The 12035-nt window shown below is 42.6% G+C and overlaps 1 protein-coding gene across 1 annotated transcript in view; it reads left to right on the plus strand.

Annotated features, from left to right (window-relative positions):
* Positions 1 to 12035, plus strand: part of LOC100557625 (cytochrome P450 4V2) — a 34881-nt gene that overhangs the window by 16360 nt on the left and 6486 nt on the right. Inside the window, exons 3-7 of the mRNA XM_003221600.3 lie at positions 926 to 1011; positions 3024 to 3214; positions 5362 to 5431; positions 6501 to 6627; positions 10761 to 10949. Coding sequence (XP_003221648.3) covers positions 926 to 1011; positions 3024 to 3214; positions 5362 to 5431; positions 6501 to 6627; positions 10761 to 10949 — 663 coding nt within the window. The remainder of the gene's footprint in view (positions 1 to 925; positions 1012 to 3023; positions 3215 to 5361; positions 5432 to 6500; positions 6628 to 10760; positions 10950 to 12035) is intronic.

Here is a 12035-nt window from a genome sequence, read left to right on the forward strand (position 1 = left end):
GGATTACATATGTTCTGTATCAGAAACTAGAGCTGATGTGGTCTATCCAATGCAATTTTCTGAATCAGCACCCCAAATAACCAAACCGAATCTAAAGTTGACCAAAAACTGATTCATAACCCTTTTGGTACTAATGTTGGAGAGTGTTCCCTGGTCAAAGTGTTCCCTGGTCAAATGGACCCTGATCAAAGAAAGGTTGGGAATCACTGCCTTAGCTCAATGTTGGGGGTCACAAAAAATTAGACACAGTAAAAGGTTTTTAAATACCACCCATTTACAGAAATAACCTGCAGTATTTACAATGGACTCTGCAGAAAATGCTTAAGCTGTATTCCACAAAAAGGAAAATCAGCCTGTTTAGCAAACCTTGGAAATGTTTGATTTTTATACCTATTTCATATACCTATATACCTGGGATCAGGTGGAAATGGGTAACGAGTGGAAAAAGTTTAAGAAGCTCTGTTTCAGATCTTGACTGATCCCCATGAGTAGAAACAGGAGAATAATTCATCATTAACCACAATCTAATTTTCATAATTGCACATTTCAACTGATGTTATCTAAAGTGGCTGATTTTTTAAAAAAAGCTAGCCTTTAGGGACATTTAAAGCGAAAGGTCCGTTTATGTAGATAAGACTTTTGAGACTGAGTTGAACAGAAGTATCTCGTTCTTCCTCTGCACCGGGCTGTGACACAGGCTGGAAAGCAAGCCAGCTGCAACAAATCACTCTGACCAAGAGGTCATGAGTTCGAGGCCAGCCTGTGCCTGCGTCTTGTCTCTGTTCTGTGTTATGGCATTGAATGTTTGCCTTTATGTGTGCGATGTGATCTGCCCTGAGTCCCCTTCGGGGTGAGAAAGGCGGAATATAAATGCTGTAAATAAATAAACAAATAAATAAATAAATACTTTGTTTTCCTTTTTCAGGTTATTTTGAGTAGTTCGAAGTATATTGAGAAACCCTATCTCTACAAGTTTCTTCATCCTTGGCTGGGCACAGGACTTCTAACAAGGTAAAACAAAGCATAATTGAATGTGTTTGGGGAGCATCCACTTTGTCCATGATCATTGGAAGACTCTTATAACTGGACTTTCCAGAGCTAAATGAGCCATTAGCTTCATTCTCTGTATATATGTGTTGAATGAGCAAATGGGGAAACTGGAGTGGTGGCCATAGAATACAACCAACCATCACATATTCAGTGAAATGTGGAAAGTAGGGATGTGCAAATTGGCAGAAATCCATTCTGTTTTTGTTTCGAATTTCTGGTGCTCCCCAGTTCTGTTTTCAGAAAGATTCCAGGAGATTAGGAGGGGGCCATTTGGATTCATAATTCAGGATACAGAGTTCCATTTTGGTTTTGTGTAGAATCTTCTCAAAAACAGAACCAGGGGGCATGGGGGGGAATACCCGAATTTTGAAACAGAAACAGAACAGATTTCTACCTTTTCACACAACACTAGTGGAAAAATATCTTGTGCATGTTCTACTGTAGGCTTCAAGCTTTTGGATGTTTTGTTCAATTTGTGGTTTTGACTCAGCACCTGCCCTTTTGTGGTAAGGGAGAGAACACTAGTGGAAAGACTTCTGAATGCTTAAAAAAAAGATACATTACTCGGTTTCATTTAAAAATGTATGCAACTTTGACCTGGGCATTCTCTTGACAAGTTGAAGGTCTTTAGAGCAGTGGCCCTCAAACAAAGGCCCACAGGCCGTATGCGGCCCTCCAAGATCATTTATCCAGCCCCTGCCTTAGAATTTAGACTTAGGGTCACTCTAAGTCTGAAACAACTTGAAGTCACATAACAACAACAGTCCTAATTAACTTCACTATCTCATCAGCCAAAAGCAGGCCCACACTTTTTGTTGAAATACTGCTAAGTTTATGTTGGCTAAAAATGTTCTTCAGTTTAAATATTGTATAGCTTTTTCATTATTATTATTATTATTATTATTATTATTATTATTATTATTATTATTATATACACCACTTTATTTCTCCCAAAGGAGAATCATGTTATTTTGCACTATAAATAAGATGTTTGCATTGTGCATAGGTATTTGTTTATTTTTAAAAACCCTAATCCAGCCCCCCCCCCCCAATAGTCTGAGGACCAAAAACGAGCCCTCAGTTAAAAAATTTAATGTAACTAATAAAATTTTTTTTGTAAATATGCTCCACAATAATATTTCATCCCTCCCAGCTCATTTTTGAAAATTATATCAATTAAACCCTGAGCCCCTGGTGGCACAATGGGTTAAGGCTTTGTTCAGGCAGGACTGCTGACTTGAAGTTTGGGTTGCTGACCTGAAGATTGCCAGTTCAAATCCAGGGAGAGCGCAGATGAGCTTCCTCTGTCATCTCCATGCGGGGACATGAGAGAAGCCTCCCACAAGGATGGTAAATCATCAAACATCCAAGCGTCCTGTGGGCAACATCCTTGCAGACAGCCAATTCTCTCACACCAGAAGTGACTTGCAGTTTCTCAAGTCGTTCCTGACATGAAAACCCCGCCCTGATTTTCTATTCTACTCCTTCTAAATATTTGAATTTATTTTTTTCCAAGTTTGGGAGAACTTGTTTACTCCTGTTCTTAAAATATTAGATCTTCTAAAAATGTGTCTTCTATGTATCCCAATTTGGAAACACAAATAGACCCTAGGACTCTGAAATGGCTTCCTAGTCTGGTAGTGGATGCAGGAAACAAGAAAGAGGTCTCACTAGATGGAGGACTTAGGAATGAATGGAATACCTCATTGCCTGCTATCTCAGGACTTGTGTTGGGTTCCATGACATAGAGGCTATATTTCGATACCACATCAATTAATAGTTACAAAGGGAATAAAATGAACTACTGCAGGCCTCAGGTTTGTCTGTTTCCTTTTGTAGGCAAAGCCACAAGAAGGAAATAAGATGTTTTAGTTTGGTTCTGAAAGTATGGTTAACATTTTAAATGGACACTGTCATTAAATGTCATCATTTACTGTGTTTAAAACATTTTGTTTGACATTTGGCTTTTACAGCACCGGAGACAAATGGCGATCAAGGAGGAAAATGTTGACTCCAACCTTCCACTTCGCCATCTTATTAGATTTCCTTGATGTGATGAATGAACAAGCTAGTATCCTTGTTCAGAAACTTGAAAAACATGTGGACAAAGAGCCATTTGATTGCTTTTTATACATTACACTGTGTGCCCTTGATATAATCTGTGGTAAGTCTCTACGTTGGCTGTTCTAAAATTGTTGCTTTTATCTAAGCCTACACATTACACTGCTAACGTTTGAAAAAAAAAAAGGAATATGTTTGGGGGAAGTGTGGTAGAGACAGAGATGGAAGACCAGAGGAAGATAGCCCTATACAGATAAATATAGCAAATTCGCATGACTCCCCTTTCACTTCCAAATTTCTTGTATTAACCTGGGATAGTTAGCATTTTGAATTGGCAGTATGCAATTGTTTTTGTCCTGCATAGTCAAAAAGCCTCTATAGGGTTAATAGTTTCAGCAATTTGCAGTATTAGTCACAAAACCCCATACAGTGGTTCCCAACCTGTGGTCTGTGGATCACAAGTGGTCCACAAGAACTAAAATATGGTCTGCGGCCTCATCGTTACTACTACGGATAATAACACAGCCCAATCAAAACATTTTTTTCTTGATATATTTGTTACTAGGCCTTTCCTGGCGTCATTTGAGGTGCTGATTCAGAGAATTGCATTGGATAGATCACATCAGCTCTTGTTATTAAATATGGTTTTCTGTGGGTGAGCAGATGATGACTAATGGATGGCATATGTTCTGTACCAAAAACTAGAGCTGATGTGATCTATCCAACGCAATTTTCTGAATCAGCACCCCATATAACCAAACCAAATCTAAAGTTGATCAAAAACTGATTCATTATCCTTTTGGTACTAATGTTGGAGAGTGGTCTCTGGTCAAGTGGTCCCTGGTCAAAAAAAAGTTGGGAAACACTGCCCCAAAACAACAGATTAATAACATAGTTCACAAATGTAGAAAGTCCCAACTTCAATTCTTAGCAGGAGTAAGACTGAAAAAAGGCTATTTCTGAAAATCTAGAGAACCACTGGCAGCTAGTATAAGTTGACATGTTTATGGTTTTTTTTATAGTTAGTTGACACAAACACTCTCCATCCACCTGCCACTGGCCCAGCCCCTCTGGCAAATTTTAAAACACAATGAATGAGTCAACAAGTTTTCCCATGTCTGATATATATACATTATGTATAATCTATACACATAATAAAAATGAAAACGTGTATGTGTGTATGTAGCACAGGTGTCTGTTCACACAGACAGCCTCCGGCCTTCACAAGCAGGCTATAGTTCCCAGTGCTGAGGAGCCACCAAGTCTCTCCCTCCCAGGACATTGCAGGTTACATCCCAGTGTTCCTTTCTCTCTCCATTTACATTACTCTCCTACTGCCTCTCCCTTAACCCTTTCCTACTATTTCCTATGGCACACAGCAAGCAGAGGAATTGATCAGCAACTGAACATACTGGAGAGAGAACTTTGGGGAGAATTCACCATGATTTCTAGGAGTTGTAGGGACTGGGATGTATAGTTCACCTGCAGTCTAAGAGCACTCTGAACAGCACCGATAATGAATCTGGGACTAACGTGGCACTCAGACCCAACATGGCCAAATGTACATACTGGTGGGGTTTGGTGATGATTGACCTTGTCATCAGAGAGTTATAATTCACTCATATTCAGAGAATACTGAATCCAACAGTATCTCTACCAAACTTGGCACACAGGCCCAACATGGCCAACTGTGAATAATGGCATGGTTTCGGGGTGATTGCCCTAGGAATCTTGGAGTTGAAGTTCACCCATATTCAGAGAACACCAAACCCAGCCGATGTCAGATCTGGACCACATTTGGCACACAGATCCAACATGGCCAACTGTGAATACTGGCACAGCTTTGGGGTGATTTTTGGGAATTGTAGTTCATCTCCATCCTTATGCATTTTCTAATGGGAGCATTCATAAAAAAATAAAAGTAAGGACTGAGTTCTTTTCTAAGACATATTGTTACATGTGACTAAACTGATATTACCTAACATCCAAAAACAAACAAGGCCCTTTGCAAATAACCCGGGCATTGCCGGGTATGCAATCTAGTATAAAATATAGCATAATATATAAATATTTCTTGGGGCTCCACAAGAAACTTTCGCTTCAAAAAGTGCTCTGCAGCTGAAAAATATTTTTGAGAACCCCTGATTTATTTCTTTGACACCATCTAATGCAGCTCAGCATATACCTGGTATAGCCATTATCCATTTGTAGCACTTCTTTCAACAAATGCTCACTCTTTTCTATTCCCAGAAACAGCCATGGGCAAGAATATTGGTGCACAAAACAATAAGGATTCAGAGTATGTCCGGGCTGTATATAGGTAAGCTGAAAGGTGATCCTGTGCCACAGGAAAGCCTTGCTCAGTACTTAGTTTGGCTAAAGGGTAATTTGGGAAATTTGATGGTCCCAGCCTTCAGAATGAACTTGGTACCTGTTTTGTAAGCCTGCATGACGTCTTCCAAAGGGTTGTTGTATGTTTTCCGGGCTGTATGGCCATGTTCCAGAAGTATTCTCCCCTGACGTTTCGCCCACATCTATGGCAGGCATCCTCAGAGGTTTTGAGGTGTGGAGAGGATGCCTGCTATAGATGTGGGCAAAACATCAGGGGAGAATACTTCTGGAACATGGCCATACAGCCCGGAAAACATACAACAACCCTGTGATCCTGGCCATGAAAGCCCTCGACAACACAGTCTTCCAAAGGATGTCCTTGGCAGATTGTGTAAACCGTATGTGTTTTCCAGAATCTAGTTGATATTGGGTGCTATCTCCAGAGTGCAGGGAAGGGGCTTTACGTTCTTCCAGCATGTTATTTCAGTATTGTTCCAGCTAAACCTGTGGACTATGGTCCACATTAAGTTTTGCATTGGCAGGCAATTGCTGCAGAAGTATTTCATTCTGTTGCCCTTTATATGTCTGTAAAACCAGTTTCAGAGGTTTGCCCTCTCCGGAGCAGGTTTCCAGGATACATGGGTGTCTATGTGGGAGGAAGAGGGAATTATCTTTCTTGTAGTTCTGCTGATAGAAGCAGTTTCATAGGACAATTCTATTGGACCTTAGCTTGTGGAATTTGTAACCTGCATACAGTCATTAGCCATTTCTTCAAGCTGCGTACAAGCTCTATCCTGAACCCAATTGGACCTCTCACTTTCTGCATACTTAAGATAGGGTGGATAAAAAAGTCTAATTAACCACCACTACAACATCCAGGAGGAGTAATTCTTCTCTAAAGCTGGAGTGAGTATGTTCAAGTTTCAGGTGACCATCTCATTTTCTGCATTTTTGGTCACCTTTCAGGCTGTTTGGGATGGGAATATCTTTTAAGATATCTAGTCTTCTTTGTATGATGTCTATTGAAAGATTATAAGCCTTATTGCTTGTTGTCCTAGGATGTCTGATCTCATTCACCACAGACAGAAATCACCATGGCTTTGGTCTGATTTTATCTATTCTATATGCCAAGAAGGGAGAGACCATTCCAAGAACCTGAAGATACTGCACACCTTTACTGATAGTGTAAGCTGTAGCATTTTCCGTTTCCATAACATTGGTATGAACACATATTTATTTATTAATATACGTACATCCTACTCTGCATTTGGAGATCTAGAGCAGCATGGCATAAAATCAATAAAATATATTTTGTCAATTTAAAATGAGTGCACTGAAACTCAGTCTTGAATCTTCTGTTTACCCTTTCGTCACACATAGTGGTCTATATATGCTTTCCCATTTTATACTGACAAATATGTCTGCAGGATATGTTCTACTGGTAAAGACTTGTTTGATCCTTCATTCAGACTTAGTAAATCTAATTTAAGTGTAGCCGGGGGAGCTTTTGCACAATTAAAACTTGATCACCAGCTGCACCCGTACCTTGGGAAGTCGGACTTGGCCATGGTACACCATGCTCTTGTTACATCTCAAATAGACTACTGCAATGCACACTATGTGGGGCTGCCTTTGTAGACTGTTTGGAAGTTCCAAGTTGTCCAGCGGGCGGCAGCAAGGTTGCTCACCAGAGTGACACACAGGGAGCATACCCCCCCCCCCCCCATTACATCCGCACCATTGGTTGCCAGTCTGCTACTGAGCACAATTCAAAATGCTAACTTTAGCCTATAAACCTCTAAACAGCTACAGTCCAACTTACCTTTCCAAACATATATTTCCCTATGAACCTGTTAGAGAGTTCAGATCTGCAGAGGAGATCCTTCTCTTGATCCCACCTCTATCAGGAGAAAAGTGAAGACATGGCTTTGCAATCAGGCATATGGGCAGTGAAATATAGAATCAGCACAATGTAACACACAAATGACGTTCTTAGGACTGGGTATTGTGTTTTAATAGTTTTATGATATTTATGTTTTAATTGTTTATTGTACTGATGTATTCTATTTTATGTTATTGAATATGCGGCATTGAATATTGCCATTATGTACGCCGCTCTGAGTCCCTTTCAAGTGTGAGATACTTTGGCCAGAAATGAATTGTGGAGTGATTTTAGTGCAAGGTTTGATATGTTCACTCCAGGATGCACCCATAACCCATAACTTATGGATCCTGAGAGATTCCTGAGGTCTCTTGGGGATCTGTCTACCATGGAAGCTGACGATCCTGTCGATGCCCTGGTCACTCGTTATAATGGCGAGTTGTCCAGGGCAATAGACACGATTGCTCCTGAGCGTCCCCTCTCGCTGCGTGGAGTTGCCCCAGCTCCCTGGTTTACTGGGGAGCTGGCGGAGATGAAACGTGCAAGAAGGGGACTAGAGTGCCGCTGGCGGACAACTCGTGACGTATCTGACCGAGCACGGTCTAGAGCCGCTATTAGGGCCTATTCCGCGGCATTGCGGGCAGCCAGGAAAGTTTTCTCGACTGCCCGCATCGCGTCTGCAACAAATAGATCTTCAGAGTTGTTTCGAGTTGTTGGGGAGCTCCTCCATCCTCCTCAGGTTGGGGGAGCACCCGACATCTCATCAACTCGGTGTAGCGAGTTCGCTCACCATTTTGCAGACAAAGTCGCTCAGATTCGTTCCGACTTAGACGCCGGCCTTGATGCATTGCCAGGTGAGGTAACCGAGGCATCTGTCTGTTCGATCTTGTGGGATTCGTTTCGGCTTGTGCAGCCTGATGATGTGGACAAGATTCTTGGAGCGGTGAGGGCGACCACCTGTGCCCTTGACCCTTGCCCATCTTGGCTCTTAAAACAAGCCAGTGGAGGGCTAGTTGATTGGTTTGTGAGAATAATCAATGCCTCTTTGGAGCAGGGCATATTTCCATCTGGCCTAAAACAAGCTGTGGTGAGGCCTGCTTTGAAGAAAGCCTCCTTGGATCCGGCTAACCTCAGTAACTACAGACCAATCTCTAACCTTCCATTCTTGGGCAAGGTCTTAGAGCGGGTGGTTGCTTCCCAGCTCCAGGGATTCTTGGAAGATACGGATTTTCTGGACCAATCGCAGTCTGGTTTCAGACCTGGCTACAGTACCGAGACGGCTTTGGTCACCTTGGTGGATGACCTCCGCAGAGAGCTGGACAGGGGGAGTGTGACCCTGCTGGTTCTCTTGGACATCTCAGCGGCTTTCGATACCATCGACCATGGTATCCTTCTGGGACGTCTCTCCGGGATGGGCCTTGGGGGTACTGTTCTGCAGTGGCTCCAGTCCTTCCTAGAGGGCCGTTCCCAGTTGGTGAAGCTGGGGGACACCTGCTCGGACCCCTGGCCATTGACCTGTGGGGTCCCGCAAGGTTCCATTTTGTCCCCCATGCTTTTTAATATCTACATGAAACCGCTGGGTGAGGTCATCCGGAGTTTTGGAGTGCAGTGCCATCTCTACGCGGATGACACCCAACTCTACTACTCCTTTCCACCTAATTCCAAGGAAGCCCCTCGGATACTGGACCAGTGTCTGGCCGCTGTATTGGCCTGGATGAGGGCGAACAAGCTGAAGCTCAATCCTGACAAGACAGAGGTCCTCCAGGTCAGTCGTACGTCTGATCGGGGTATTGGGTGGCAACCTGTGCTTGACGGGGTTGCACTCCCCCTGAAGGCGCAGGTCCGCAGCTTGGGGGTCCTCCTGGACTCTGCGCTGACACTTGAGGCCCAGGTGTCGGCCGTGGCTGGGAGGGCCTTTGCACAACTAAAACTTGTGCGCCAGCTGCGACCATACCTCGAGAAGTCAGATCTGACCATGGTGGTCCATGCCTTAGTTACCTCTAGACTGGATTACTGCAATGCGCTCTACGTGGGGCTGCCTTTGAAGACGGCTCGGAAACTACAACTAGTACAACGATCGGCAGCCAGGTTTCTAACTGGGGCAGATTACAGGACGCGCTCGATGCCGCTGTTTAAAGAGCTCCACTGGCTGCCATTTATTTTCCGAGCCCAATTCAAGGTGCAGGTTATCACCTACAAAGCCCTTAACGGTTTGGGACCCACCTACCTTCGAGACCGCATTTCCCCCTATGAACCCGCACGACCTCTTCGCTCGTCGGGGGAGGCCCTCCTCTCGCTTCCACCAACTTCGCAGTTGCGGTTGGTGGGGACGAGGGAGAGGGCCTTCTCCGCCGTGGCCCCCCGGCTGTGGAACTCGCTCCCCAGGGAGATTAGGCAGGCCCCTACCCTACTCTCATTCAGGAAGAGCCTGAAAACTTGGCTATTCCAGAAGGCCTTCGTTGACTGATCCTTGTGGGATCATGTTATTTACCTATTAAGCAGTAGACCCTCTGGATTGTTTTTAGGATTCATTCAGCACTTTAAGTATTACACCTGCTTTATAATTATCCCTCCCTGATAACTTGATATTGCTTTGCACCTTGGCCTGGATCTTTTGACCCAAATCGGGATTTTAATATTATTGTGTATATTGACTTTTATGACTGTTTTTAATCATGTTGAAGTTTTACTGCTCGGTTTAATGTTTTATCTGATTTGTGCTGTCGTGTCTGGGCATGGCCCCATGTAAGCCGCCCCGAGTCCCTCCGGGGAGATGGGGCGGGATATAAGAATAAAATTATTATTATTATTATTATAACCAATCTGGTTGCCATTTTTAACCAGTGGTGCAGGCTTATTTACGAGCAAACCCAGCAAGATGGAGGTCCATGGGTTTTCAGATTAATTGTTACTTTTCCATTTTCCTCCTAAAATGGATTTTCAGCCAATCCATGCAGAAGATAAAATTCTCCACTGGCTTAGAGTAGCTGCTTCCATGATGACATACCACTTTAAGTTCATTGGTGCAGTGAACAGTTCTTTTTGTGAAGAGTTCTTGCTATATTTATCCTATATGACAACCAGTATGTTCATATTCTGTTTGTAAATGAAAAATTAAATTACTTGTGACATGATTTTGATTGTTATTCAAAAGTGTGTTCAGCAGTGGAGTGGTTGTAAACCTTTGGCCCTCCAGATGTTTTGGACTTTTCCCCCCGTCATCTCTTACCATTGGTTGTGCTCATTGGGATTTCTGGGAGTCAAGCTCCAAAACAAAGTTTGAGAACTTCAGTAGTAGTGTATAGTGCTGGTGCTTTAGCTCTTTTCTATGTATTATCAGAACACTCAGTCCAAGGTTCACTTGATGGGGTAAACATTGGATGATGTAATCAAAATATGATTGATGTTTTGTTTTGCTCTGTTTTGAATGTCAAAGGTTATTGCTGAGAAAGCTCAACAGCTGAAAAACCAGGAGCATAAAAGTGATGTTATAATCAATGGTGAGCAAAGCAAGACCAAAGGGAGGAGAGCTTTCCTTGATATGCTTTTGAGCACCACTGATGAAAATGGCAAGAAGATGAGTTACCTGGACATTCGAGAGGAAGTAGATACCTTCATGTTTGAGGTAAGGCATATACAGCACACAGAGCTAAGCCAAATTCTGAGAGACTGTTTTTGGAACGATTCTACTTTTGGATAGGGTGAAGCAACCACCATAGGAATTGGGCCTTGAAGGAAAAAACATAAAACAAGGTATTAAATGTCATCAGTGTGTCCCCTAAAATGAACTACTGTCTTTAGGTACAGTAGAGAATGCTATAATGTATCATCTTCAGATATGGTGAAGGACACCGCAATATAGGAGCATTAGGGACGTTGCAGGACGCTGTAGTGTGATGGTAAATTTTGAAGCTTGGGCTGATCATGAGAGTCCACAGTGCCATGCCTCCAAAGAGAGTCCAGAGACATAGACATTGTCTTGATCTATATCAGTAAACCAGCTGTAGAAGTTTTTCTCTAGCCACAAGCAGCAAGTCAAAGTGTCCCAATTGCTTCTTTTATATCAAGGCACCCAAAAATAGTGTGGATGAAAATAGGCATAGCTCTTTATAATATATCTTTTCTTGGAAAATCCACCCCTCCAGCTGCTGTGGGGGTTGCATCTAAGCTCAGTGGGATCAGCAGACCTGTCAATCAAAAAGCCCCCACACTCTTGACTCTACATTTCTTGATTCCATTGGTTGGATTGAGGTGCCGAAACAACCTGGCTACGCAGTAGGAAAAACCTTTCAGTGGGATCCCTGCTATCTGCAAGATCGCCATTTGCTTTTCCTTTGCCCATCATTTGCAACACAGGTGGGGCATTCTGAAATCTGAAATACTCCAGAATCTGCAATTGTCCACATGAGATAGTACTGCCTTTGGTTTCCTGGTGGCTAAAGGTACACACATTTTGTTTCATTCACAAAATTATTACAAATATATAAAATTACATTCAGGATATATGTATGTATCTATAGTTTATATGAAAGATAAATGAAGGTCATACATACACTTGAGTCCTATCCCTAAGATGTCTCATTATGTATGTATTTGCAAATACAGGCATTCCAAAATCCAAAACAGTTCTGGTCCCAAGTATTTTGGATAAGGGATAGTCAACTTGCATCAGAATAATAATGCTGACTAGAAACTATTATTTAAAGAACAA

Source organism: Anolis carolinensis, chromosome 5 (genome assembly GCF_035594765.1).
Source record: "Anolis carolinensis isolate JA03-04 chromosome 5, rAnoCar3.1.pri, whole genome shotgun sequence".
Taxonomy (NCBI): domain Eukaryota; kingdom Metazoa; phylum Chordata; class Lepidosauria; order Squamata; family Dactyloidae; genus Anolis; species Anolis carolinensis.